Source organism: Taurulus bubalis (genome assembly GCF_910589615.1).
Source record: "Taurulus bubalis genome assembly, chromosome: 1".
Lineage (NCBI taxonomy): Eukaryota > Metazoa > Chordata > Actinopteri > Perciformes > Cottidae > Taurulus > Taurulus bubalis.
In genome coordinates, this window is record NC_136589.1 from 29,842,650 (window position 1) to 29,869,685 (window position 27,036).

General features: G+C 39.3%; 3 protein-coding genes across 4 annotated transcripts; 1 reads left to right on the forward strand and 2 right to left on the reverse strand.

Annotated features, from left to right (window-relative positions):
- Positions 1-1,326: 1,326 nt before the first annotated feature.
- Positions 1,327-4,282, reverse strand: LOC306743898 (mitochondrial fission factor homolog A-like; the record flags this gene model as incomplete). Its single annotated transcript, XM_079226462.1, has 6 exons — positions 1,327-1,458; positions 1,588-1,663; positions 2,782-2,952; positions 3,114-3,205; positions 3,706-3,884; positions 4,069-4,282. 6 exons carry the CDS (start codon positions 4,280-4,282, stop codon positions 1,327-1,329), a joined length of 864 nt encoding a protein of 287 aa, XP_079082588.1.
- Positions 4,283-8,097: 3,815 nt separating this feature from the next.
- Positions 8,098-12,061, forward strand: stk25b (serine/threonine kinase 25b). 2 transcript variants are annotated; one of them, XM_079230890.1, is made up of 11 exons: positions 8,098-8,251; positions 8,420-8,476; positions 8,608-8,716; positions 9,569-9,726; positions 9,803-9,988; positions 10,327-10,472; positions 10,804-10,909; positions 10,988-11,059; positions 11,573-11,709; positions 11,794-11,807; positions 11,882-12,061. In XM_079230890.1, exons 2-11 carry the CDS (start codon positions 8,441-8,443, stop codon positions 11,992-11,994), a joined length of 1,077 nt encoding a protein of 358 aa, XP_079087016.1. In that variant the 5' UTR covers positions 8,098-8,251; positions 8,420-8,440; the 3' UTR covers positions 11,995-12,061. The 2 variants fall into 2 exon arrangements, with proteins under 2 accessions (XP_079087016.1, XP_079087015.1); XM_079230889.1 differs by lacking the exon at positions 11,794-11,807 and having other exon boundaries at positions 8,122-8,251; positions 11,882-12,031.
- Positions 12,062-12,485: 424 nt separating this feature from the next.
- On the reverse strand, positions 12,486-17,524 carry septin2 (septin 2). Its single transcript, XM_079232044.1, has 8 exons — positions 17,424-17,524; positions 17,123-17,240; positions 16,676-16,777; positions 16,291-16,436; positions 15,793-15,876; positions 14,658-14,718; positions 13,878-13,974; positions 12,486-13,686 (listed from the first exon to the last, which is right to left on the reverse strand). Exons 2-7 carry the CDS (start codon positions 17,213-17,215, stop codon positions 13,888-13,890), a joined length of 573 nt encoding a protein of 190 aa, XP_079088170.1. The 5' UTR covers positions 17,216-17,240; positions 17,424-17,524; the 3' UTR covers positions 12,486-13,686; positions 13,878-13,887.
- Positions 17,525-27,036: the final 9,512 nt, after the last annotated feature.

Genomic DNA, 27,036 nt, shown 5'->3' on the forward strand with positions numbered 1-27,036 from the left:
TAGCGCTAAGATTGATATCACACTGTATGATGAATAAAACCACATAGTCCATGCTTTTAGTCTCACCGGTTAATGTCAGGTTAGTGAAAAACAAATTCAAATTCTCCGTAAAAAACAAATTCAAACTTTGAAAACAGTATGGGAAAACATTATCATGGCAGAGATAAAACCCTTAGTAACATACCCTTCATATTTTTGTCGACACTTTGTCAAGCTCATAACAGAATCCCTATGCAAGTCACTGCCAAAGAGGTAAACAACAGACTACAACATTTACAACAACAGGGTATTTAAGTACTTTATACAAATGTTTTGGGTGATGCAGAACTCAAGGACATTCAGGGTAAATATTATAGCATCTCTAGATTTAGTCTTCTTACTTTGATTAAACCGGATTAAACAGACAGTTCAGGTCTGAAGCTCTGAGCTTGGTTCCTCAAACATTTGTCGCTTAAGTAGATCCATGTTTCCCGTCTAAAGACTCTTTTCCTTACTCTCAAAGATGATTGATGGTAGGCATCACTGTAACATCGTTTTTTGCTGTGCATTTATCAAGAATTAAATAGTTGCAATCAGTAGTTTTTGCACAAGCAACCATAATCAGTGAGGTTTTGCAATTCTTTCCAATTAATAAAGAGACACATTTGCTACTTGTAACTGGCCCACATTCTTTTTGTATCTGTACCACATTTAGTTTGACTAAATATAAGTGAACATCATTGCAGTATTCTAGAGGCGGAGAAACTTCAGATTGAAACTTTGACAGTGATTCAGAGTTGACATCATCCTAGGTTGAAGCTAGTTGTAGCCAAATATGGCAACTAGTAGGTAGCTCACCACGTCAAAGTAGTTGCTGACGCTTTGTAAACATCCAGCTATAGTGTCATTGTGCTTGGTCCTGTTAGTTGTTTGCCGCTTTATACTGGAAGTAAATCCATAGATGAATCTTTGAATGGGAGATATGCTAACTTTAGCTTTCCCTCTAGTTCTTGTGTTGCTGTACCCGACCAAAGCCAACTTGTAGTTAAATGTGACGGTGTGAATCCTAGCCAATGGGACATTTTGTAAATAATCCAAACATAGGCATTTCATCAGTTTTGAAAACTTTGGTTTTGTTTTACTGCCTCAGGTCTTATCTTGATAGCGCTATGTTTAAAATCCTAAAATAGCATACGCAATAGAAACACAGAGGACTGTGGTGGAGGACATTTGCCAATATTCTGGTAGTTTCCCGTGGTGGCCTTTAGATGTAGTAAAGTCTCATACTGTATTTTAGTGGTTGCACTATTAACAAGGAATTGCTTTGGTTTCCAGTGCTTCCAAATCTTAGCGACGGAGCCAGATCCAGGTGTTAATTAGCCAGAATGCCACTGTAGCAGAATACAGGATCACTTCTCGCTTGGCGCGTTCTTTGTTTTCTTCCTCAAGCAGCTGCAGACGCCGGTTCAACTTCACAATCTGAATGACCACAAGAACAGTTTTCTCCATTAAAAAAAAAACGGCACAGTATGCACACCAGAGCAGAGGAGAAGCACATGAATCACCCGTTAGTGACAGTTAGTCTCAAAGGTGTGCAAGGTATATTACCTGTCGTCGTAGTGAGGAAGCGTCCACTAAGCCAGACTCGTCAGGGTTTATATCCAGAGCCAGGTCCAGGTGTGTCCTGTGCAGATCAATATATATCAGTTTCGAATAATGACAACAGTGACATCAATATTTAAAATGGGTCTAGCTCAGGGACTTTCTGCATAGCTACAGAAACTTTCCTAAAAGATAACTTTTTCCAACAGACATTTCTTAACCTAAAAAAAACTGACAGACAAGAGCATAATGCTAATGACAAATATATGTCCCATTCAAGCCCCTGACACCTCCAGGTACCTCCACTAGACCAGTGTTTTTGGCTCACATGGGCAGTGTTTCCCAAACTGTTTTTCTCGGGACCCACTTTAAAAATAACTGCAAACCACAATGACCAATTCACAAGACGCCTTATCTAGAAATCGTGAGTAGAATAAATTAACACTCCCGACCATTTTTACTGTAATTTCCAATCACTTTATATTATCTTGAATAGGTAAAAGCATACCTTGTTAAATACTTTATGAATGAGACTAAATAAATGCATTCAGGTTAAGTTAAGTCTTTTTTCCTCTCATCAGTAAAACAATGTTATTAATAGACTACAATTATCACAACAATACAAAAATGCAGGCTCCCTCACGTGGCTAAAAGGTTTACTGCAACTATAAATGAAAATGTAAGAAATTTAAGGGAAGAAATTCTGCACATTTGTGTCGACCCTAATAAAATCTGCAACGAACCACTTGTGAGAATGACTGACATGGAGCAAAGGGAAATTATGTAAGTTGAGTCTGAAACAATATAAATGGCCTTAAAATTTCACTTTGTTTATAATGTTACTTTGTTTCATCATTCCTCAAAATTAGAGCAGACAAACAGAATCACACATCATCCCATCAAAATGTTCATGTGCAACGCTTTACTACCATGTGCAATTTATCACAAACTTGTTGACCTCTTTTGCTGCCTAGATTCAGAAACTCCTATGCTTCATACCTCCGCCATTACAGCCCTCCACCTTGAGAAGTTCTCCTAAAGGTAACAATGCTGTGAGAAAAGTGTACTTCTTTTATACAAAATGTCCTCATTTCATGATTTTTCTTAGAAATACACAGCCATGACCAGCTGTTTGTTCTGAGAAACTTTGTGAATAGAGTGACTTCCGAGAAATACAGGGACAAAGAAAATAGAAATGACCTGCGGTGTGTGTCATCCATCACGTCGAGGACCTGCTGGTATGCCCGGCGTGTTGTTGACTGGACATAAGAGAGGAACCCCGCAGTCGTAAACAGGTTGATGTTAGCATCCTCAGGGGAACAGAGGGGGGGACACAACCGGACTGGGGGGGCAGAAGGGGAAGGGGTTACACTGGCAGAGAGGCAAGTGGGGAGAAAACGGTAAAGAAATAAGATTTTTTTTTAAACATATCAAGAGTGAAATAAGAATAACGGGTGACAAATTAAGAATGAAAAGGTCGCAGCATTCAAGCAGTGTTGAAATAAATGTATCAGCTGTAGATGTATGCTTACCATATATCACCTCTGACAATATGACCACTATGGCGGCCAGACATGTTCTCACTGGCACTGCGTTCCCTTCGAGACCGAGCATGAAAGTGGACCTATGAATGACACAAAAAGTTAAAAAAGTTATAACCTAATATGTAATTTGTTTGGCTCCCTTTCAAAGTGAGCTACTTTACATTGACATTACATGATTTCAGTGACGAGTTCAGGGATTTTCCACCTTGAATTCTATTTAGTTTTTCACCAGATAACCTTCAAATCATCAGCTTCCCGTGGTACCTTCACAGCCTCACACCTTTTACAACCTAATCTGATTAATACTCGAAATGTTACTGCATCTACAATATTTGTATTAACAAATTTAATTTAGGTAACTAATGACTGATAGCACAAAAGTATTCTTGTAAATGTAAAGTGGCATGTTTTATGACATTGTTTGTTTAACTCCAGGCTGCTACCTTTCTATAATTGTACAATGTGCATGATAGTGTAATAGGGCGACACTATGAGGATCAGTGTCAAGTTCAGTAAATGAATGAAAATTAAATTAATTGTGATGAGAAACACAGAATGAAAACCATGATTTGACCCTTACCGCATGGATGGGATTGCTCTGTGAAGTAGCAGTTTGTTCCGTTTCAAAGGAGTCCAGTGGCTGCTCTGATAGAGTGAGGATACGTGGCGGGGCCTTCATGCTCAGAAGGTCCATTGGAGGGACGGATTGAATTAGGTCTAAGTCTCGTGGACGAGAAAATTGAGAGTCCCCCTCATCACCTGTGGAGGAAGGAGAAGGGTGAAAGTTAAATACAAATGGTTGGTGTTAAGAGGTCACAATGATATTAAAACATTAAAACAGCTTGTTACCCTTCATGCACCTCAATTTAAGATTTCCATGCACAGTTTTGTTGTACGTGGAGGGTATGTTCTTCCATGCACCCTTTAATCTTCTTGTTCTCACCTGCTACGATGATTCTCTCTGGCACCTGCATCATAGTTGTGTGTATGGGGAGGGGATGCTGAAGTGACATAGTCCCTCTCTGGTTCTCTGAGGCAACCTTGAGGGTGTCAGGGATCCGCATCTGCTGGCTGATTCCCTCGGTGTATTCCAACTCAAAATGGAGGCGGTTCATCTCAGCCACCTCTGAAGAGGGGGAGGCGAATGGCCCACTCATCCGGCCTGTAGACACATCAAATGGAAGGAAATTGAACAACTCTTAAAAAAAAAAACTCAACAAATAAAAGGTAAGAGTGGAGTGCAAGTTAGACCGTAGACATTTAAGCTACACTTCAGTGATGGCGCCATCACAGAGACAGAGGAGTCAAATGTTCAATTATCACATTTGAGCTCTTCTCTGTGAGACCTGGATGTTTGCCATCTCTCTAATGTGCATGCCAGTGGTCTAACTGAAATGCCATCACTATGTTCTGATTATATTTGAAAGCAGTATCATTATCAGTCAAACATAGTAAAGTCAAACTTTACTAGTATTCACCAAGCATCAGTAGTACATTTCCCCACAGCGCTAAGCAGACACAATACAAAAACTACAACGCAAACAACAAAAGAAAACAATAAACACAATGAGCACATAATTGAATTAAGATAACTATAGCACAACAGACGATGAAGTCAAGGTGTCAAGGTCAACTCAATCAAACGCCAACGATTTGGCGTTAAATTAGTCTGTATGCGAGTAGTTATACATCATTTAAAAAACAGAGCTACATCACAGCGTTTCTCTCTAACCGTGTGGCGGCGAAGGATGTATCGGCCAAAACTACCAAATCATATTTTAACTCACGCTAGATATAACATTCTGCTGCATGACATTATTACAAATTACATGAGCTATAACTAGCTGTTGTTGACACATGGCCTCCAATGTCTCTGAATGAAGACGCCATACCTAGCACGTAGCTCACATCTAGCTCGTGTTATCTTGGCTAAGCAGCGCGCGGACTGTCCGCAGGAGCAAGTGAACCAGGTATATCCTGGTTTCTATGACGACCGTACTAACCGTTATGGTTCCAGCACCGAAGTTGAAAGTGTCACGTGTCAAAATGCAGGTTCGTTCTGCATTAATAACAGCGTCAATCAGAACGGACGACGAGCAGAACCGAACACACGCCGTTTCAAGCTGGTGTGTTTGTTAACATCCGCCAGCAAATCCACCCGGCGTGCCCGCTGGGGCGGAGTTTATGATCTACAATCAGTCTGGCGGAGCCTCAGCAGCAGGCAACGCCCAGGTCTAAAAACAAGCGCACACAATTGTAACACTCAAATTAGTTGTTTCTATCGGAATTGTTTCACATAAAATGTTCATGTATTAGGTCTATTTAATACAAAATAATACTATTATTATTTCGATTTAAGTAAATTGAGTATTCCCGCTGTAATTCACTTTACCCATCATAATGAGACCAATGGCAAATATGCAACATGTCCTTTCTTGCAGAGAGAAGAGTTTGAAATTCAAACAACGATTTCAAAAGAAAAAATGAAATCGAGAATCACTATTTATTTCGTCATGAAAATCGATTTTTACACAAACGTGACTTTCTATTTAAACCAAAAATGCCAGACTTCAATGTCTGACTTCAATAAGAGAAATATGGTCACTGGAAATAAACTTGTTCTGATGTGATGGTGTGACAAAGATGACAAAGCTAACCAAAAAATACAATACAAAAAATGCAACATAAAAATAATACATACAGGATTTGTTCAGGTGCAGATGCTCCCTGTCACTTAATGATTTGTGTGGCGTTACTCACTTCTCTTTCACAGTTCAAACATTGTCCGTGCACATGGTTCACTACCTGTAAATTAACAACGTGCCAGTGTAAGGACATCTGCATATGAACCTGGGCTAAAGTTTGACATTTTGCCTTTTGGGTGATGACAGTGACGACCAGTGACAGTTGATGCAAATTCCATTCGTTCGACAATGTGTTTATGACCACCAGGTTTTTGGGCTTTGTTGAAACAGCAAGATGCACAGTATTATGGTATTTGTGCTGCAGTCATTAAGTAGATGTGTCTCTGTATATGTGCAATGTCAAACTCTTTATGGAGGTGAAAAACTACTGCAGCTGGCAATTATTAGGGAAATAATAATAACAATATATATATATATATATATATATATGTATATATATATATATATATATTTATATATATATATATATATATATATATACATATATATATATATATATATATATATATATATATATATATATATATAAAACCACATCCACAACTGTTCAGTTCCATCAAAAGAGTTAATACATAGCTAATGTTTATGGGCCACTGGTAATTTACATTATCCATTGTGCATTTGCTTATCAATGATATTATAGCTCGTTTACAGGGCATGTGTGGTCTCTTATGGAATAGACTCAGATAAAACCATGTTGCTTGTGAACACAACATCCAATATCTGCTGAAATACAACTTGGCTTCAAGTTACTCTGCTTTGAATCGATTAAAATCAAATGACCAGAAACACACTGTAGGAACCGTTTTTATGGTTGGATTTAATTAAACACAAGTGAGTTCCTTAAATGTCCACCGAGTGTCAAGCACAGTATTGACAGAAAGGAAAAGGCTGCACAAAGCTTAGAAATACAGCTCCCACAATTCCACCTTTAAACCCAGTGCGCATGCGCCCTCCGGCTGGTGCCATTATTTTGTCCTCCTCAAGCTTCAAATGAACAACAGGCTAAGCGTTCCTTGAAATGAATTAAATATTAATAGACGGAAGGAGCATTCTGTCTTCTTATTGACCACGGCCGACATTAATGGAGTCTCTCGGTTAATAGGTTGTTGTCTCGCCGGGCTCTTCAGTCCTCCGTTGGACTTGGAGGCCGAAAACAGAGCGCGGAGTGACAGCCCTGTTAAAGCCAGCAGATTGGGTGTTTGTCTCGTTGGCTAGCCACCTAGCTAGCTTCCTAGACAGCTACGAGGGGAGGAAAAACCCGAAGGGACCATTTGATACGCTCGGAAAGGGAGAGCTGCGGCTGTCCCTGTCCCGTCCAACCTGCAGAGGGAATGGCACATCTTCGAGACATGCAAAACCAGGTACAGAAATCATCTTTTCACCAACTGTCACCTCCCTTCTTGTCCAAGACAATGCGAACACCCATGACTGTCAGGCTTGCCATGAATAGGTGCGTAGGGGTCTTAAGCTATCAATGCAAGGTGATACAACCTACCATACACACACACACATATATATACTCATGTATTTATTATTCCTTGCCATTGTTAGCGTCAGGTGTAACTATGCCAAGGACACCCACAAACTGACGAAAACATGTAATTACAAACTCTAAATGTTGTGACAGTATATACACCAACATTTTAGGTCTTCGCTGTTTTTGACTTGCAGATAGATGTCACATATTTGAACATACTAATCCATTTTAAATGTATGGACTTTAATAAGTGCATTCTCTCTTACTCAAAACCATAATTTCTTGCTAACATAGAGAGAGAAAACTACAAAACATTTAATTGTCATGTTCCTTGAATTACATACTGGCACAAAGTTCGATCCAGTGGGTTATTATATGGGCTGTGACTGAATAGACAGGTAATGACAGATAAGAAAGGTTAATCATACATCATGTTTATGTTCCAGCAGTGCAGGAGAACAGGAACATTATCATATACAGTCAAATAGATAGATGTAACTTCTCCTGTCACATCTAATTCACCTTTTTATTAAAGAGCAATCATATGTGAAGTTGTTTACCATTGTGTTGTCCCTGGGAAGACACACACACACACACACACACACACACACACACACACACACACACAAATACAAACAAATATGCCTCCACAGTCATCATGGCATGTACTCAAGAATTCAATGCTTTCTTTGCTGTCACTGGACCAGAATATACCCCGGTTGGACCCCGAGGAGTACTTCACCAAGCAGGAGCGGATTGGGAAGGGTTCCTTTGGAGAGGTCTACAAAGGAATTAACAACCGCACAAAGGAGGTGGTGGCGATTAAAATTATAGATCTGGAAGAGGCAGAGGACGAGATTGAAGACATTCAACAGGAGATCACAGTGCTGAGCCAGTGTGATAGCCCTTTTGTTACCAAGTATTATGGATCATACCTGAAGGTGAGATTATAATGCAGATAACGAAGGGTTACGTACACATTTTTTTCTTCAAGTTATCTACATGAAGATGCTTAGAGACACAGACATAGTACCAAACAGTCAAAGGCAAAGCAGCGTTTTTAAATCTTAAACTTCAGATGTTTTTCATCAAGTATTTTTTGCTCTCAGGGGACCAAACTATGGATTATCATGGAGTATTTAGGTGGAGGATCTGCTCTGGATCTGGTAAGAAGACCTATATTTATACAGTTTACAAAGTGTGATACAAATTGCCAATTTTTACACTGGAGAAGCAAAACCTAATATGTTGTTGGCGCTTTTCACCCACTGTTTTGTGATTTATTTGTTCCTCCTAGCTCCGTCCAGGGCCTCTGGAAGAGACTTATATTGCTACTATTTTGAGGGAAATACTGAAGGGGCTGGAGTATCTGCACTCTGAAAGGAAGATCCACAGAGATATCAAAGGTAATAAAAGTCCCTCTTTTTCATTTAGCATCTTTTAGATATAAATTATTTAAAAAAAAAATCCTGATCCGATGTGAGGTTCCGGAACAGGGATGTCATGTGTACAGATTGTAAAGCCCTCCGAGGCAAACTTGTATTTGTGATGTTGGGCTATATAAAATAAACTGAATTGAATTAAATTCATATAATTTGACTGTGTTGTCCTGGTACAAAGTAAAATATCGTACTCACAATTCAGAGCTAATTTTAAGCTTTGATAAGGGAGCCGCCAGGTAACAAAATTTGTATCCAGTCTTCACCAGATGCTGGACAGAGTAAGTCAACACACTGAAATATGCTTTCAAACTGCAGAAATGTATCAACACTATCTGTAAGTTTCACAATGTACTGAAGGTTAAATGTATGTGTTTGTGAAATTATATTTTTCTTTTCTCTGTAGCTGATGTTGTGCTCTTACATTTTTTGAATTATTAGAGAATAAAAAAACATTTACGACAGCAAGCTTAATAATTAAGAAGACTTGGTTGATGATGTACATGGATTCTGTCTGTGAAGCGGTTTGTTTCCGCCACAATTAAACTCGGGAAGAGACTGCAAAGTGTCCTTTGTCCATCCATCTGTGACTCACAGTTGCTGAAATTTTGATAAAACGTCTTCAGGGAGTAATTATTGTTCTTGCATTTAAAAAAGTCACGCGAGAGAGGCCTAAAATAAGGTGCTATAACACTTCATTACTCATGATTATTTCAAAATGAAACTCCAATCATGCTTTACAACATCATTCCTTTTTTATTTTAGAATTACTTGTTCTTATATGTTGACTGTCTTTCTTCTTCTGTCTCTTTCTTCCAGCTGCCAATGTACTCTTGTCGGAGCAGGGCGACGTGAAGCTGGCAGATTTCGGGGTGGCCGGACAGCTGACAGATACCCAGATTAAGAGGAACACATTTGTAGGCACACCTTTCTGGATGGCTCCAGAGGTTATCAAACAGTCCGCTTACGACTTCAAGGTGAGGCCAGTAAGTATATGTTCCTGTGTCTGTATGTGAAGATAACACCTTACTTACACGTCACTCTCCCCCTCAGGCTGATATTTGGTCCCTGGGAATCACTGCCATTGAGTTGGCGAAAGGGGAACCTCCCAACTCGGATCTACACCCCATGAGGGTCCTTTTCCTCATCCCGAAAAACACACCACCCACACTTGAGGGACCTTACAGCAAGCCCTTCAAAGAGTTTATTGAGGCTTGTCTAAATAAAGACCCTCGTTTTGTAAGTAGCACCTGCCTGCATTCATCTGCATTGTAGCAGAACTAAAATGGGATTAAACATGTTTGTTTGTGGCTAAATAAAATGAGAAATTAGATCTTCAGACTTGGATAATTTATCAAACCAAATATTTATTATTGGATAAGCATGCCTTGTTCTTAATAGGAAGTATAATTTGTGCTGTGTTTGATAAATAATTCAAACCAAATCCCATTCTTGTTACGCACCAAAATGTTAAATCTTAGTGAAGTGACGATGGACTCCTTACTGACGCTTCGTTTAGCACGTTATAACTAGACAATTGATCCCTTTTTGATTCTTCTTCTAATATGTCTGCACAGAGGCCAACAGCCAAAGAGCTCCTAAAGCACAAGTTCATCACGCGCTACACCAAGAAGACGGCCTACCTGGCGGAGCTGATAGACCGCTACCGCCGCTGGAAGTCGGAAGGACACGGGGAGGAATCCAGCTCTGATGACTCAGATATGTCAGTCTCAAGAACACACATCGATACACTTGAGATTTACATTTCCCAAAGGATCTAGTCACAGCCACGTTAGTAAATTATTTAGGTATTAGAGAATTTCAGGATGATTAATGGAGGATTTACTAGAAGAACTGGGTACCCACCAAGTAGTATCAGTAATTAGTGTTGCCTATTGTAAACATTTCTGTCAGCTGTACTTGCTTGTGACAAATGGGGAACAGTTACACATGTTTTTAAAATGGTTCTCAATGTAGTTCAAATAATTATGTGCAAGTAGGGTCATATTGGTTTTCCTCACATGTTTAAATATCTCTTTCCTTCCATCCTTCAGGGATGCTGATGGTGATGTTGATACGTGTCCCATGTGGACCTTCCCTACAGTCAGACCCAGCTCTTTGAACAAGTTACAGAAGGGCTACACACACACAGATTCAGAGGTAAGACACGCGCAGCACAGACGCAGTCAAATCTTTTTTTCTTCCCCGCATCCCCCAACATCCTTTTCCTCTTCTCAGTCAGGAGATCTGGTGAAAAGGCAACCCAAATCACAATGCTTGTCTGCTTTGGTAACACCTATCTTCAGAGAGGTAGGCCCAACTGTTCAATACATTTATTTATATATATGCGTGTATATAATAATAATAATAATAATAAACAGAACTTTGACACAGCACAACAAGAGCAGGCCTTGATCTAGAGAAGTTAATCCTGTCTATAAAACTGGATTTTTTTTCATTTTCTTCATTTGGTAAATTACTTCTTGACTGTTGAGCTCTGGACAAAGTTAAACAAGGTTATTTTTTAACACTGATTTAGCCTGTAATTTAGTCCCAAAGTAGCTCTATTCTTCCCTCAGGAAATACCATATTACACAGCTATTATAATGATTTTTATACTTGTGTTGTTTTAAAGTAGAATATATTAATAAGCACAACACAGAAAAGACCATAGGATGGAGCTCAGTTGGTACATACAAGAGCCAACAAAATCTGACCGATATCTGCCTATGTTTTAAACCGTCAACAGTCCAGTTGAAATCAAGTCATTTTGTTTGGTGGAAGCCTCCCATTACACAACATATATTCTTTTACTACCGCCAGTTGAAGGAGAAGCGGCGGGCGAGTGGCGGGGGCGTAGGAGCCATTGAGGAGCTTGAAAACGCCTTCAACCTGGCCGAAGAGTCCTGTCCGGGGATCTCCGACCGCCTTGTCACACACATGATGGAGAGAGTGTGCAGGTGATGTACCGATATTATTATTAGTACTATTATCATCATCCATTTTTTTTTCTTCAATTAATTGATTTCATCTTGTTCTTCCAGGTTTTCTTTAAATGGTAACACCACCCCGTCTTCGCGGTGAAACCCCAGCTGGATGTAACTTAACCCTGCTCCCTTTTCTGTCTCCCAGACCTTCCAAACGTCTCAGATAAGGACCACAGAAGACACCTCCACCCACCCCTCGTATCTTTGCACCCTTCCCAGTCCTGTCCCCCAAGAGATCTTTTAATTAGTTATAATTAAATATTTTTACAGTTTTTCTTTAAGCGCGGAGAGTATTTAAAACAAAAGCCATGACATTTAGAGCGTTGTGTATACCTGTTAGATTGAGAAGAAAAAAAACTATAATAAAGTCTATGGAAAATGTCCCATTGTCTGTTTGGTGTCACTCTGATGCTCACTTACAGACATTTTATCTGGAGGTGCAAATTATACGGTGCTGTACAATAGTGGGCCCTTCATCAATATACCTATATAAATCATATTTATGTAATTCTTGAATTTCTAATGTTAATTGTTAAACTAATGTATTAATATTCCCCCTTTACCCCCCCTAAAAAAAAACTAAATACAAACACGGTTCATATAGTGGTTTTGTCTGTCAACAGGAATTAATCTTACTGAAATTAAAACACACACAAAGGAAAGCATCCGCTGGTGTGTATGTGGACAAGCTTCAGGCTGCTACTCCGCCTTGTAACGGGCAGATAATAAATAATTTTAAAAGGCTCAAATCACAGGAGATTAATACATTTTATTAAAACTTATTACAATATATGCATCAAGAACAATATTTGGTGCTTTAATATTGGATAAAAACAGCACAAAGAGGAATGTCAAGAACTCACATCTTGGCTGGTGAAGGAAACGTTGGCTACAATGACCTCATTAGGCCACTTTAATCTCTGTGGTCATGGAAACCACAAAGCACTCAGCAGTTGGTAAAAGTTTATACCTCAAATCTCACTGCATCAAAAAAGAAAACAGACATGTAACAGTTAATGCTCCCTGGCACATGACTTCACTTTTGAGGAGTGTCGAGGAAACGTGGAGTAATTAATTCCAATCAATTTAAAGCACCAAACAGAGGCGTCACAACTCATTTGCACGTCCTTCATTTGTCAAGTCTGCAGCAAGACTGGAAGAGGTCACGGGTCACAGTTTATTTAATTCATATCAAACTCAAAAGGAGCTTAAAAACACTTGAATGCCATTTTACTTAAGATACTGATCTCAGAACTGCACTAATGGATAAGTATTTGACAGTAAAGGGAGAAGTTGATCCCAACAAAGCACTAGAGGGAAAATTCACCTGAAAATTTGACCAGACGGGGTTGACAGTTGCATGCAGATGAGGTGGGTAATAGGATTAACACTGAGCAAATGGACCCTATTTATTGGGAGGCTTGTGTGGTCAACTATTAACCAGAGGGAATATGAAATCATGTTTTCTCTTCACTTAAGGAATACCAAGATAATGGCATAACAATGGTGGAAAAAGCTACTTCTGCTGCTAGTTCTCAGCATAGCTCTCCTAATGTTAGCACATGCTGAGAGATGTTTTAGAACTACAAGCAGCAGTACTTTGGTTTTCTAAATATATATATAATAAAAAGGAAAAGTAACAGTTTGTATCAAAGATATATTCCACCATTTTTAAGAGATGGATCACGTGACTTAATTTGAGTAACTGGCAAAAGTTTAAAATAAACCAAAAGAAAAAAAAGAAAGAAATAGAACCGTGTGAAAATATATAAATGTAATACTTTTGGAATATACTTAACTGTACGTATATATATAAAAAAAAAAAAAGACTCCAGATCCCATGTAGGATTAGAATAAAAATAGTGGCAAGCAATACAAGTCAATAACTTGAATACACGTTCTCGGCTATCCTCCGTCTTTCTAGTCAAACTTGAGCAGTGGCTCACAAACCTACAATGGAAGAGAAAAGAAAAAGTTAACCAAAAATCAAAACTGGCCTCACAGAAGACCAGCAACTACAATTACCACGTATAGGTATTTAGGATACAAATACAGGAAATTAGGTGTCCCGTTTTTCTGGTAATAAAGTGTAGACTGTGCTATCTTGGAGAAGCGAGTGTTTCCATGGGTCTTGCTCCTACCATAGACGTTTCACACATTGTGGCCGTCTCCCTCTCCATCTCCCTGCTTCTGCATCTGGGCCTGCATCTTGGCAATCATCTCCTGCATTCGTCTCAACTGTGTGACACAGAACATAAACATGCATGACAGGGAACAACACTAACTGCACTTACAACAAAGCACATTCACTTAGACAGCTGTGATTAAGAGGCATCTTGCTAAATGTAGGATCATTCATATCTGTCTGTCAGTTATAAATAATTGACTAGAAACAACTGGTCCCACAGTTAACATGGCTATTATAAGATTAAAACACTGAAAACAGAAACAATTATAATAAATGTTGAATTGGTTCTAGTTTTTAAATTGTAACTTTTAGGACAGTGATAGGGACAGGGATAGTTCAATAATAGTAACAGGGATATATATATATATACACACACACAGGGATCAATAGTGACAGGGATAGTTCAATAATTATGGTACGCACAGCTATTCACTAGTTTGCTAAAAGTTAGATAAGAAGATTGCTACCACTCTTGTTTCTGTATGCTAAATATGAAGCTACATCCAGCAGGCGGTTAGTGTAGCCTGGATATGTCCAAAATAAAACAAAATTCAAATACAACCACCTCATCTAAAAGCTCACTGAAATAGTTCCCTGCAAGAAAGCAAATAAGTGCATTTCCCAAAATGTGAAACTATTCTTTCCTGAAAAAAATAAACAATTAAGGACAATACATGAAACATGCATTTCTTTATAATAAGCCCAAAGTGGTGTAGCATCTGAAATATCTCACCTCAGCCTCCTTCTCCTGCAGGATTATATCCTTGTCCATTTCCTCCGGCTCCGGTCCCTTTCTGCATCAACACAACTTTAGTTACCTTTGATGTCACACGCTACATAATCCACCTTTAATATTTCTGCAGAATGAATGTCGATTAACGTAAGTATTATTAAGTTAAAAGGCACAGTCAGAGGTTATAAATGTAAAATCACTTTGTGTGATGATTTGTAAAGCATTATAACTGAGTCAGCTGAGAAGTTTGTGTATGTCTGCATGCCTGAAAGTGCACGTTGAACCATTTTAAGTTGAAGCATTAGGCAAACATTAGAAAAGCCACATAGAGAAGCTGAAGAAGGGATCAGTGGGTTAGTTTTTCTTTGCAGAAGAGAAAAGTGGGCAGCTACAACAAATAACTACAAAGAGATGAAAGCAGGGAGATTCCAGAGAGAAGTAGCGAGAGTCAGGGGAACAGTGTTACCTCCCCCAAATGAACACAAAAAAAAAACGGTACCTCAACAGTCCACCACCTTGGACAGATGGCGAAGCAATGTGATGACAGTAAAACCACTGCCTTATCCTGGGTTGGCTTTTGAAGAAAGTCTAAAAGAATCCTTTTGGTCTACATTGAGTGTTAAATGATATGTCCACACTATGTTACATGACACAGTAATCCTGTTTATGACCTCTACAGATACTCAAACTGCACATGCCATTTAGCTACCGACTAGTCATGTAAAACCACAACCCACGAGACCACAGCATTAACTGCTGCCTCACTACGTGTCGGGAACATGCAAAATGATGATGAGTTAGAGCTACTGTCGGGTTCAACAGAATGATACTAGTCCAATAACATTATACTGTATGAATCGAACACAGAAGAAAAACTGGAAGGGCATGACCCATTATATATAATTTAATCTAGTAACTCAGCGTCCATCTACACAGCTCTGGCTGTTTTGGCTTGGTTTCACTAGTGAAACATCTGTGCTGTCCATTGTGCGTGCTATGGCATTTCAATGTTGTTTTTTAACACTGTGTCCAATCAAAGGTTTGTTGTTTGAGGTGGGGGAGGTGCAGAGAAGCAAGCTGACAAACAAGTACGTACGCAGGAGACAGAGGCAGAATGTAACCATGGGAGGACAACCTGCCACCCCGTTTGAGGCGGTCCGAACGGAAGTTCTCGTAGTGAAGGTCCTGGGTCACTTCCTGTAGATCCTGCATGTGGGTTCTGTGGGGTTGTGGAAAAGTCAGACATTTGGAGGACTACAGACGTTAACTTCACTGTACCTCTAGTGGGTAGTAGCTGTCTGGTTATGGAGTGCACCATAACATAAGAAATGTCTTTATTTTAGCCAAACTTGTCTGCACCGCATTACACTGCTAGTGTTGTTTGTATCCATCTTTTTTTCTCCTTTCCTGTCGTGGCTACATCCCTATTCTAATAAACTACCCCTTAACAAAAAGTTATTGGCAGGGGTAGATTTTATCTCATTGCCGTTTAAAGCACCCTGCCAAACGAACAACTTCGCCAGCCTAGCAACAGATTATTATATAAAGTTTGGCAAGTTCGTAAACTCTCAATATCACCATTACATTGAAAGAAAAAGGACAGCAACGTGATTTAGCCTCCTCTACCACTCACATTAGCATGATCCGCAGCTTGAGGAAGTCGTTGTGTTCAGGATTCTCCACCTCTACCACTCCCCAAGGGTACAGGCGGCCCCTCACCTTCTTCCCTTTGGCCTCAATCTGCTGGTTGGATCCCACCACTGCAAATGGGATGCTAGCCTGGAAAATAGGAGTAGTTTATACGCCTGTAGTCATGGTTCAATCACCAACATAAAAAATTATTACACTTAAGACAAAACCCTATAGTAATTGGTTGACTTAAATGGAATTATATTTGAGGATATAACGCAAACTGCTTTTATCCATGAAAAACTCTCATTCCTGTGGTAAAAAAACAACACCAACTCGTCTCAAATTGATTCAGGAATGAAAAGTTTGGCAGGGGGTGGAGAGTTTACCTTGAGGATCTTGGTCTGTTCTTTGAAGTCCTCATCCTCATCCGACTCAGCATCAGGAAGGTGGTAAATCTTGATGCCATGCTCATCAATCTCATCCAGAACCTTACAAAGAAGACCAGGACAAAACACGGAAAATTAACATCTTTTATTATCCGTTATGTCCTTTACATACTGTTAATGACAAACTATTTCTATTTTAAAATCAGGACTTTATGCATAAAAATACTGACCAAAAACACTTGACTATTCCGCCTTGACACTTCGTGTCTCACTGTGGTTTATCTACCTTTTGGTTTTAGATATTTAAACTATAGCCCTGTTTCAATATAGTATATATGTATATTTGAATGCGCTGGGAGGGTAAAGCAGTGACCATGAGCATATGATACTTCTGATTGTTTCAAGAACGGGAAAAGATCCTGAACAATGGGCGACTGTTGTCCTTACCCTGCGCTTGAGCCTCTCCCTCTCTCTGAGGGTGAGTGTGTCTGCCTTAGCGATGACAGGAACAACATTGACCTTATTGTGAATGGCCTTCATAAACTGAACATCCAGAGGTTTCAGCCTGGTGGGACAGGAAACAGACAGAACCAGGGTCAAAGAGAGACGGGAAGATTCAAGCAAATATTTATTAAAAGCAAAGAGTGAAGCAGTATAAAAAAAATATGGTTAGTTAAATAGAAAAGAACTTCTCTGCAACTTTTACAAACTGAAAATGATGTATATTAGTGTGCTTTGCAGGACTCACCCATGGCCAAGCGGGGAAATAAAATAGAAGCAGCAGTGAACTCTATTGTCAACAATGTGTCTACGATTTAGACCACTCTCGTCATGGAGGTACCGCTCAAACTGGTCATCAATGTAGCTGATAATGGTGCTGAAACTGAATGAGAGAAATGTACGTCACATCTAACACTACAGTGTGTATGTATATGTATATATATATATATATATATATATATATATATATATATATATATATATATATATATATATATATATATATCTCACAGTATTGTACAAGGACTCATCCATGCTGGTACGCCATTACATACTAATATCAAAAGCCCAGATTCTCCTTACAAAGTCAAATATTTGTGGGGGGAAAAACATATATTTTGAATTGTCCAAGGTTAGCGCCTAATCACTGTTCAAGATCAGAGGACTGACACTGGGTAGTTTAAACTTAAAAATACCTAATTTCCTCTTCTGCATAGGACCTCAAAATATTTTATACCAGTCTTGGCTGTTGATGGCGTCTCCATATCCTGGTGTGTCTACCACAGTGAGACGGAGCTTCACTCCTCGCTCTTCAATTTCTACCGTCGACGCCTCGATCTGAACAGTCCTTTCTATCTTTTCTGTTAGAAGATCAGAAAGTGCAAAATCTCTAACAACATGCAATGACAAAGCCAGTCAATTATGTTTGAAACATGCAGATTTGTCGAAGTGGTTTAAAACAAGGATCCTGAAGTGCATGTGTGTTTTACCTGCTGCTCCAGGGATGACTCTCTCAGGGTAAAGGTCAGTGAGGAACAGGCTGTTGATCAGGGTGGATTTTCCAAGTCCAGATTCACCTTTTGACAATAGACGAAAATGAAACATCATCTTAACCCTTGTGTTGTCTTGGGGTCAAAATGACCCATCAACACACATACATATACACTCGTACACGGGTCATTTTGACCCCAAGACAACACGAGGGATAATCAACACTAGAATGACAAGCAAAGTCGACTCTTTTTCCTGAAGAAGCTTCGATCCTTCAATGTGTGCAGCAAAATGCTGGAGATGTTCTACCAGTCGGTTGTGGCCAGCGCCCTGTACTTCGCAATTGTCTGCTGGGGGAGCAGCATTGGAGTCGGTGACACCAACAGACTTAACAAGCTAGTTAAGAAGGCCGGCTCCATCATCGGCTGCAAGCAGGAGTTTCTGGAGGCAGGTGGTGGAGAGAAGGACGTTGAAGAAACTTTTGTCCATATTGGACAACCTGGACCACCCTCTCTACCACCTACTGCAGGGTCAGAGGAGCACTTTCTCTAAGAGATTCCTCACGCTACGCTGCAATAAGGACCGTTACAGGAGAACATTCCTGCCGACAGCTATACGGCTTTACAACAAGTCACCGCTTGCTAGTTCCTCTGTGGATTAAATCATCACTGTACCATACATACTTGCATTTTGCACTATCTACTGTTTATCTAATTTACTTAATTTTAATACACTCTGCGGCTGTAAATATAAATATATTCTCCAGTTAGTTGTATTTTATTGTGTATATTTAAATATATATATGGCTTTATTTTAATTTGTATATATATATATCTTCCATCCCTGTTGCTTCTTTATATATTGATCTTTTATCTTGTGTGTTTGTATCTTCAATTGTAAGGCGCTACTGATGACGACAAAAAAATTTCCCCTTGGGGATTAATAAAGTATATATTCATTCATTCATAATATATTGCAATTGCTTAAAAATGACGAAAGCACCGCCAGGTTCTTGTTGGTGCAAACCTCTTCTAGTACAGGGTTCAGTTTCAATGAATAGAACAAAGGAGATCCTCACTCTACTGCAGGAAACAAGACATCTGCTTGTGACGCACAGTAGGCCAAGCACCACACGGAAATGCATGATACAAAATCTGATTTATAGCAATAATCTTTCCTAGAACAGTGTCAGGTGGCTTATTAAGCTTTCTTAGTGTTTTGGAAAGTGTAAGTGTTCACTTCATAATCAGTCAGCAGTATTCAAGTGCTACAAATCAAGGAATCTACTGGACAGTTTCACTTTTACAAATATTAAACAAGAACTAAACCCGGATATTCTCTTTTAGCTCAACTCAATCTTTAAACGAGAATCTGCACTTAAGTGAAGAAACTGTAAACTGAAGACTTTCAAACTGACTAAAATGAATGTCTCTGCTGATGTGGTCTGATTTAGGACTGCAACAACGAATCGATAAAAGGCGATTATCAAAAGTGTTGGCAACGAATTTCATTATCGATTTGTTATGTCGCGCGATTATTACGGCAGTCAAAAAGTCGCAATAAAAGAGAAGAGCAGAGCAACTGGCCGCCAGCGTGTCTGAGATTGGAGTGAGACACCGAGAAACGTTGAGGTCGTGATCTTAGCAAAAATAGAACATCTTGGATGTGACGTGTCGAGTCTTGGCCAATCAGCGTTAAGATGTCTACATCGGCTTCATTTCCCTCAAACTTGTTTTTAATGGAAGCTAGTCAGCTTGCTATCACGTTAGCTAATGTGTTTTGGTTGTGTATTGTTGTTAAAGTTACTTTATATTTCGTTACAGTTAAGTCTTGCTTGTAAAAAAACCTAACGTGATGAAACATGCCGTAAACCCCCGGTCTGGTTCACGCAGTCACTCGTTAACGTTAAACCGGCACACCGGCGGATCTGGCTGCAAATTGTTTTTTTACTTAAAAGTAGAATGAATCAAATCACGTAGTTTGGCTTAGCCAACAACGTCATTTCGTGGTCGTAAGAGATCCAGAATGAAATAGTTTAAGGAAGAGGACGCTCTATATGCAGCGCAGCTTGATGCAGAGCTGAGCTGAGGTGGAGCTGGGCCTGAAGGTTTCGGTCAGAAGAGACATGAGAGGAGCAGTACAGCTTCCCACTGTCCCAGTGTTTCATACATATTGATAAAGCAGGGCATGCTAAAGCAGCCTCTGCTCCAAGGAGACCAATTACAGTAAAAAGGGCTCACATCTGGCAGATGTAAAGCATACATGTGTATGTTTTTAGTGTTAGTCCATTTTAATTTTATTTTTTTTAATTAACAGCTCAGGAATGTTCAAGGAGCAACCCGTTTGTGCTTTCTGAAGATGTTTTGCACTGTCAGTTCTGTTTTTGAATAAAGGATTGGAAATGAATGCTTTTTTCTCCGATTCATCGAAAAAATAATCAACCGATTAATCGATTATTAAAATAATCGTTAGTTACAGCCCTAGTCTGATTATGAATGAACTATACAACATTAACAAACAAACTCTCAATTGGTTGCCTCTGAAACTGGCGCAATATACAAACAATAGGTGGGCTACAGTAAACACACCACAGTTAAACAGACAGACAATCACAGTTTGTGTGATAACGTTTAAAATAAAAGCTGATGTCTGAATCCAAGACAACGATTAAGCCTTGTACCAGACTAAAAATATCTTTACATGGATTTTGGCAGACCCACTGAGCGTTGTTTTAGTCTAGCAGTATGCCCTAATTTCTGTCTGGGAAACCCCTAAAACTACAGAAGCAGTTTAACTTAAAACAGCAGTGAATGAAACTTAAGAAACTATATGTAAGAAACAGGGCTTCCACCCTTCAAAAATCAACATGTAGATTTGTTTTACACTACAGCTTCAGGTGCATGTGGAAGAGGGGTGAAGTGGAAAAAGTACCAGTTTTTTTAGGGTAAGCCTAAAACGTGAAATTCATTTTCATACATAAATATGGTTTCCATCTGTGGATTAGAACTGCAGCATCTAAAAGTACTGTAAAACACTGATTTGTTAAAGAACCCGAGTCACACAAAAGGTTAAATATGCACTCAATGAGTATTCTTGCAGTAGAGGAAGCAGCAGGCCTTGTCCACTGTGTGAATCAGTCCCTCGGGGCCCCTCGAGGCTCATTCCTCCCTGCTTTATTTTAAAAGGAAAAGGATGAGCAGCATGAGCAGGAGCTTCTCCCCTCCCCCCTTACCAACAAGCAGGGAGGTTCACACAGTCAGTATTCACATCAAGAGTTTACACTGATGCTGACGCCAGCTGAGCAACTACACTGATGAGACATCTGCCATTTTCTACAGACCAAAGCATTCATGCACACTAAAATACACCTATAGTCAAAGACAAAACAACTTGCTTACTCTCAGCATTCAAACAAAATGAACTATGGAGATTAAAGAGTAGTAAAACGGTAAATAGAAAGGCCATTACAAAAACTTGAGCCAAAAAAGCAAAGCACATTCCTCAAATGTCCATGTTCACTATAGCTGACTAGCATTAAGCTTGTTTTCACTTAGATCAGGGGTCAGCAACCTTTTCTATCCAAAGAGCCATTTTTCCCTTTTTTCCTTAAAAAAAAAAAAAAAAAAAGTGTCTGGAGCCGCAAAAGCTATTTGATATCAAAGTTATATTATATGTACATTATGAAATTATAGAACAAGAATAAAGACAATTGTTGACATTGTATTGCTATTTTACCTGTTTATAACTATCAAACTCTTATGAAGAGGAGAAAAAAAAGTCATGTGTTGGCTACATTAAGGTCCATTAAATACACAACTACACAGACCTCGAGTCCTATCTATATATGTGGCTCATGTGGTAGAGTGTTCCTCCTGTAACCACAAGGTAGCAGGTTCAATACCTGTCATCCTCACGTGAGGTTTACATTTTAAACGCATATCTTTTGCTACGTTTACACTGAGCCTCCACACTACAAACTTTTAGAGCACCGCAAACGGAGGAGGACGGATCCGTTTTTACGAGCGGACGCCTCAGTGTCTCATGAGCTGACGCAGAACCAGCAGCAGGAGTGGAGTTGGAGACTTGATCCACTTCCTGAAAATATATCTACTTTGCTCAGTTTGCTGCAGCAGTTGATAAATCGCTCTTCCGCAGCTTGATACTTTTCATCAGATGCTGTGTGCTTGTTCTGGAACATTAAATGTTTTGTTGTTTGCTAACTCCTCGCCACATATCAAGCATACAGGTCAGCAGCATCGTTGGCAGTGAAAGCTAATTAATACGTCCACGCAGAATTAAACTACCTTTCTCTGTTGATAGTTTAGCGAGGGCGGAGCTCTGTGAATCACTAGTAGCACCTGCAGGGAAGCTGCTTGACAGCGACGTGACAGGATTTGATGCACATTTTAGTTAAAGAAATATTTAAACATTTATTTTTATTTTCAGTGACCAAATATCACCTCAAACGCCAAGATAAGAGGAGTTCCCTTTGAAAGATTTTCCACTGTGCAAAAAAAAGAAGAAGAAAAGCCGCAACAGCTGCAACAGACGGGCTAAAGAGCCGCATGCGGCTCCGGAGCCGCAGGTTGCCGACCCCTGACTTAGATAGACCATAATTTCCCAAGTTAAATAAAACCAGCATTTCATGATGACAAGAGGAATACAAAAAAATACTGACACACTCACCTACCACCATCAATGTAAACTCAAATCCTTTTTTTACTGATTTGCGATGAACCTGATTCGGCAGGTTGGCAAATCCAACATACCCTGGGGTCTCAGGGTTGGTGAACTGGCCTTGCTGTAGAAAAAAAAAAAAAAGTAGAGAAATAATCTTTTAAAATATTGTTTTTGTAATGTGACAGTAAAACATAAATTAAAAGAACATAGCTTTGCACATACTCACTACTTCAATTAAAACTATTTTTTGCTATCGATATAGCAACAACATGACAACCAATGATTTGTGCTAGAGTAAAAAGCACTGAGGCGTCTGTTCAGCTGACATCTGGGCTACGGTGAATGCTCAGTAGTATATTTGCTAAAGACCTTACAGCCCTTTCTTACACAGGTCATATTGATGAGAAGTAGGCCAGCTTTTAGCAATACTACACATTGACAATATCAAATAAAATACAAAAAAGGTACATGTTACTTATTTTGTGTGCTAATTTTTGGCCACACCAGATGTATGAACCCTCCCTTCCCCCTTTCAGCAAAGGTGATGACTGAAAAGCCTAATACGCAGTGTGCTGTTGTGGCTCTGCCTTTGGGCCTTTCAGCACACATAAAGCTACTACAGTGAGTCATGTTGAGCAGAACACTGAGCATATGGCTGAGTGGACCAGCATTCAGCAGATAATATTTGTGTTTTTAACAATAACGGTGCTTTATCTTATCAAATGGAATATCTGGTTTCTGTTCAGAGACTCACCTTCATTTTGTCGGCCTGAGACATATTTTCTCCTTGTTAAACCTGAGACAAAAGACAGACACATACTGAGAAACTTACATTTTGCGACAATCCTGGCCTATATGGATCTGTTCTGAAATGGAGGCAATTCATATCGGCTCATATGTACAGGCCTGACTGAGAAACAGGAAGTCTGTTTTTTGTGAGTGCTGTGTCTCACCACAAACAAAAAAAAAGGTGCTTTTCCTGCTCAAATAGCTGCATTACAGCTGCATCTCACTATAACACTATAGTGTAGGGATTGGACATTAAACCCATTATGATTATGCTATTATTCCCAACTGGTATCATATGTTTTACTGCCAGTTGTGTTATAGTTAGTTAAGGTGTGTTGTTACAACAGAAACACACCCACTGCGCTCAGACTGCTTGGATGAAAACGACTCCATCTCGATATGAGTCATTGTACATTTATACATTTTAAGCGGCTGATTAGACAAATGTATGTGTCCAAGCTAGTTTAAGCTAGTTTAAGAAGCGTTGCCAACTAATACGAACATTAGCTGTTAGTTAGCTACATTACTAACTCACGGTAGTTTTCTCACATATAACGTCAGCGAACGTAACCGTTACTGGAACAGGAATTACCCGATTGACGTTAATAAGCCAACATAACGGTAAAAAGTCAGTGGGTGTGAAATGTGCTTATGACATTTAAAAACAGTTGGATGGTTATTCTTATTCTTGTTAACGAGCCCAAATAAAAAGCTATTTACCGAGCTAACTAACTAGCTTCTCAGTAAAGTCTGAGCATCGCGTGAACTACTAACTAACGTTAGCCGAGTAGCTTCTGCAGGATGTGAACTTAAATAGCTCACGGTAGCGTCGTCGGTTTCACTGCGATACCGCCGTTAATACGGCGCAAAGGCAACCTGTGGGTGAACTGAAGAAACACCGAGTGTTACCTTACAGTCGGTCCGCAGAAAGCACAGCACAGATGGAGATACAAGAGAGACGAGCCGACGGTGAACAGCGGACTTGGCGGACACCTCGAATTCTTCAGATTCCGGTGCAGCGGCTTCCTTTAGCTCACAGACCACAATGCACCGCGGCGAGAGCGGCAGGGACAACGCTGCACTAGAAGAGTTTCCGCTGCTGGTGACACCGAAGGTCATATGTATCCTGTCAGCTTTCATACGCGCGTGAAAAACATTTACTTTTTTATCAAACACCGCGGCCGTGTCTGGGTGATATAAACACAAGAAGGAATATATCTAACGGTATTTGGCAGGGGGGAAGTGTTATTATTAATAACGCAGTCTATGATAAAGCCCAGCTGGGGCACATTTACCTTTATCTTTATCTGTGAACTCCTGGAAATATCGCCCTCATCTTTGATCTCACTTCAATATATGATTAACATATGATTATGATTAAAGATACAAACAATTCTCCATATTAAATACAATCAATTAATACATATACGATATTGTAATCCTTATTGCACTGAGAGGAATGGGAATGGGAACATCTCCATAGCCTGGTGTTTCACAAAAGATTGTGTGATAAAGAGTATAAGACTATTTTATCATCTGAAATCTATTTCGGATTTTTTTTCTTTTTGTGTATTCACTATATTTTATAGTGGTTGTATCATACCATTTTATTCTTATGGTATTTTCATGGACAATTAGTTTATCCTCACATACCCAAATGAGAGCTTGAGAGAAAGCAAGCAATTTACAGGCAGACTCAATATGTCAATAGCGTCTGCCTTTTTGCAGCTATTACCACTTTTAACCTAACCAAACAATGATAATGACATCTATTGGATTGGGAAGAAGGTATATCTATTGGCTTTTGTGTAAAACTATCTTAATTAGAGTGAAATGTCATCTAAAAATGTTTTACTTGCTGAGCCTTGGGCCTTAGTGACGTTCTTGCACGGACAAAATGGCTGAATCCCTATGTATGTCCAACTGTAGTCAAAGTAAGTTGTAAAATTGAAAATACGAACGAACATTATCACAACTTTCAGTACAGTTCATGTACATGGTTAGCAGGACAACACAGTTATTTGGAGTTATCACAAAAGGAAACTTTAATAAAAGGAACGAATGATGGCAGAATGCCATTTAGCTGCTTCTGTACCAGGCTCTTCCTGGTAGTGTGCATAGTTATACAATACATATTGCAGTATTGAATTAAAACAGAAATAGATTTAATTGAAAACAGGATTTCTTCAGCAGATTATAACTATAAATTATAAATGCAATTACGGAGGCAAATGTTAATCATAGAACATTTCCCATGACGAGTGGTATGGATGAAAGAGGGGGCCAGGGCTGACTGGGTTGAGTAATATTGACTGGCAAGAGTAATGTTTTTCACCACTTATTTTAAAATCTAAAAATAACAAATTAAATAAACAAAAAGTATAGGGCTAAATAGTCAAGATAATGCATTGGTGACTTGCCTAAAGTGTGTTTGCGCTAAGTTTAAGTAAGTGCAACTTTTTAAAGTGTTGACCGTTCTCTGATAATAATTTATACTCAAGGTAACTCTAAAGATGCCGGTTTCCTTAAGCTTAACGTTTGTAATGAAGCTATGTTGGCTTGTTCGCTAGTTATAACTGTTAACTAGCATTGGCCCTGTTTTGTAAAGCATTGTTCACCGTGATTTAGACATGAATGTGTGTGGCTCGTTGGTCTAGGGGTATGATTCTCGCTTTGGGTGCGAGAGGTCCCGGGTTCAAATCCCGGACGAGCCCGATGTTTTTCTTAAACTATAGTCTTTATCCTACAATAGGTAACAAGATTTATTGCACTTCTGTCTTGCACTCCTGTCGTACAAAAGTATGTCCTCATTGTACATATGAGGACGTATGTCGTCATTGCATTGTTGCAGAAGTAGACTCACGGTTGTGACAGCTCAAATGGACAAACTAGAGAGCATTATACTGATCTCTAGTGGACTTCTGCAACGCTACAATTAGGGCTTTCTGTTCATTGCTTTATTAATATGCACAATATCCTTTGTGTTATTTTCTGCTGGAGGTTCCTTTTCATCTACATCAAACAAATAATTTAGTCTCATAAAAATAAAATTTGAGCTCTTAGTACAGTGGCCCACTTTTTCATACAACAGATTGTGTAAATTAAGTATATACCCATAGACTGTATATATGGTTAATACAAGATGTTAGCAGATGAGATAAAGGAAAGTAATGCATGCACAGGAGCTCTGCGGGTCTGAGGCCTCTTTCAGTTCCTGTCTCTCCACATCACCTGTGAAAGGGGAAATTTATCTTCAGATTATCAAGAACTGAAAAACATGCTTACAACAGGCACATGCTCCAGGTCTAAATCATCAGCCTGTATTTATTATGTGCATGGTCTCACTCCAGTGGTGCAGGAGGAGCATCAGTCTTCTTAAAGATATGCTCACTTAATACTTT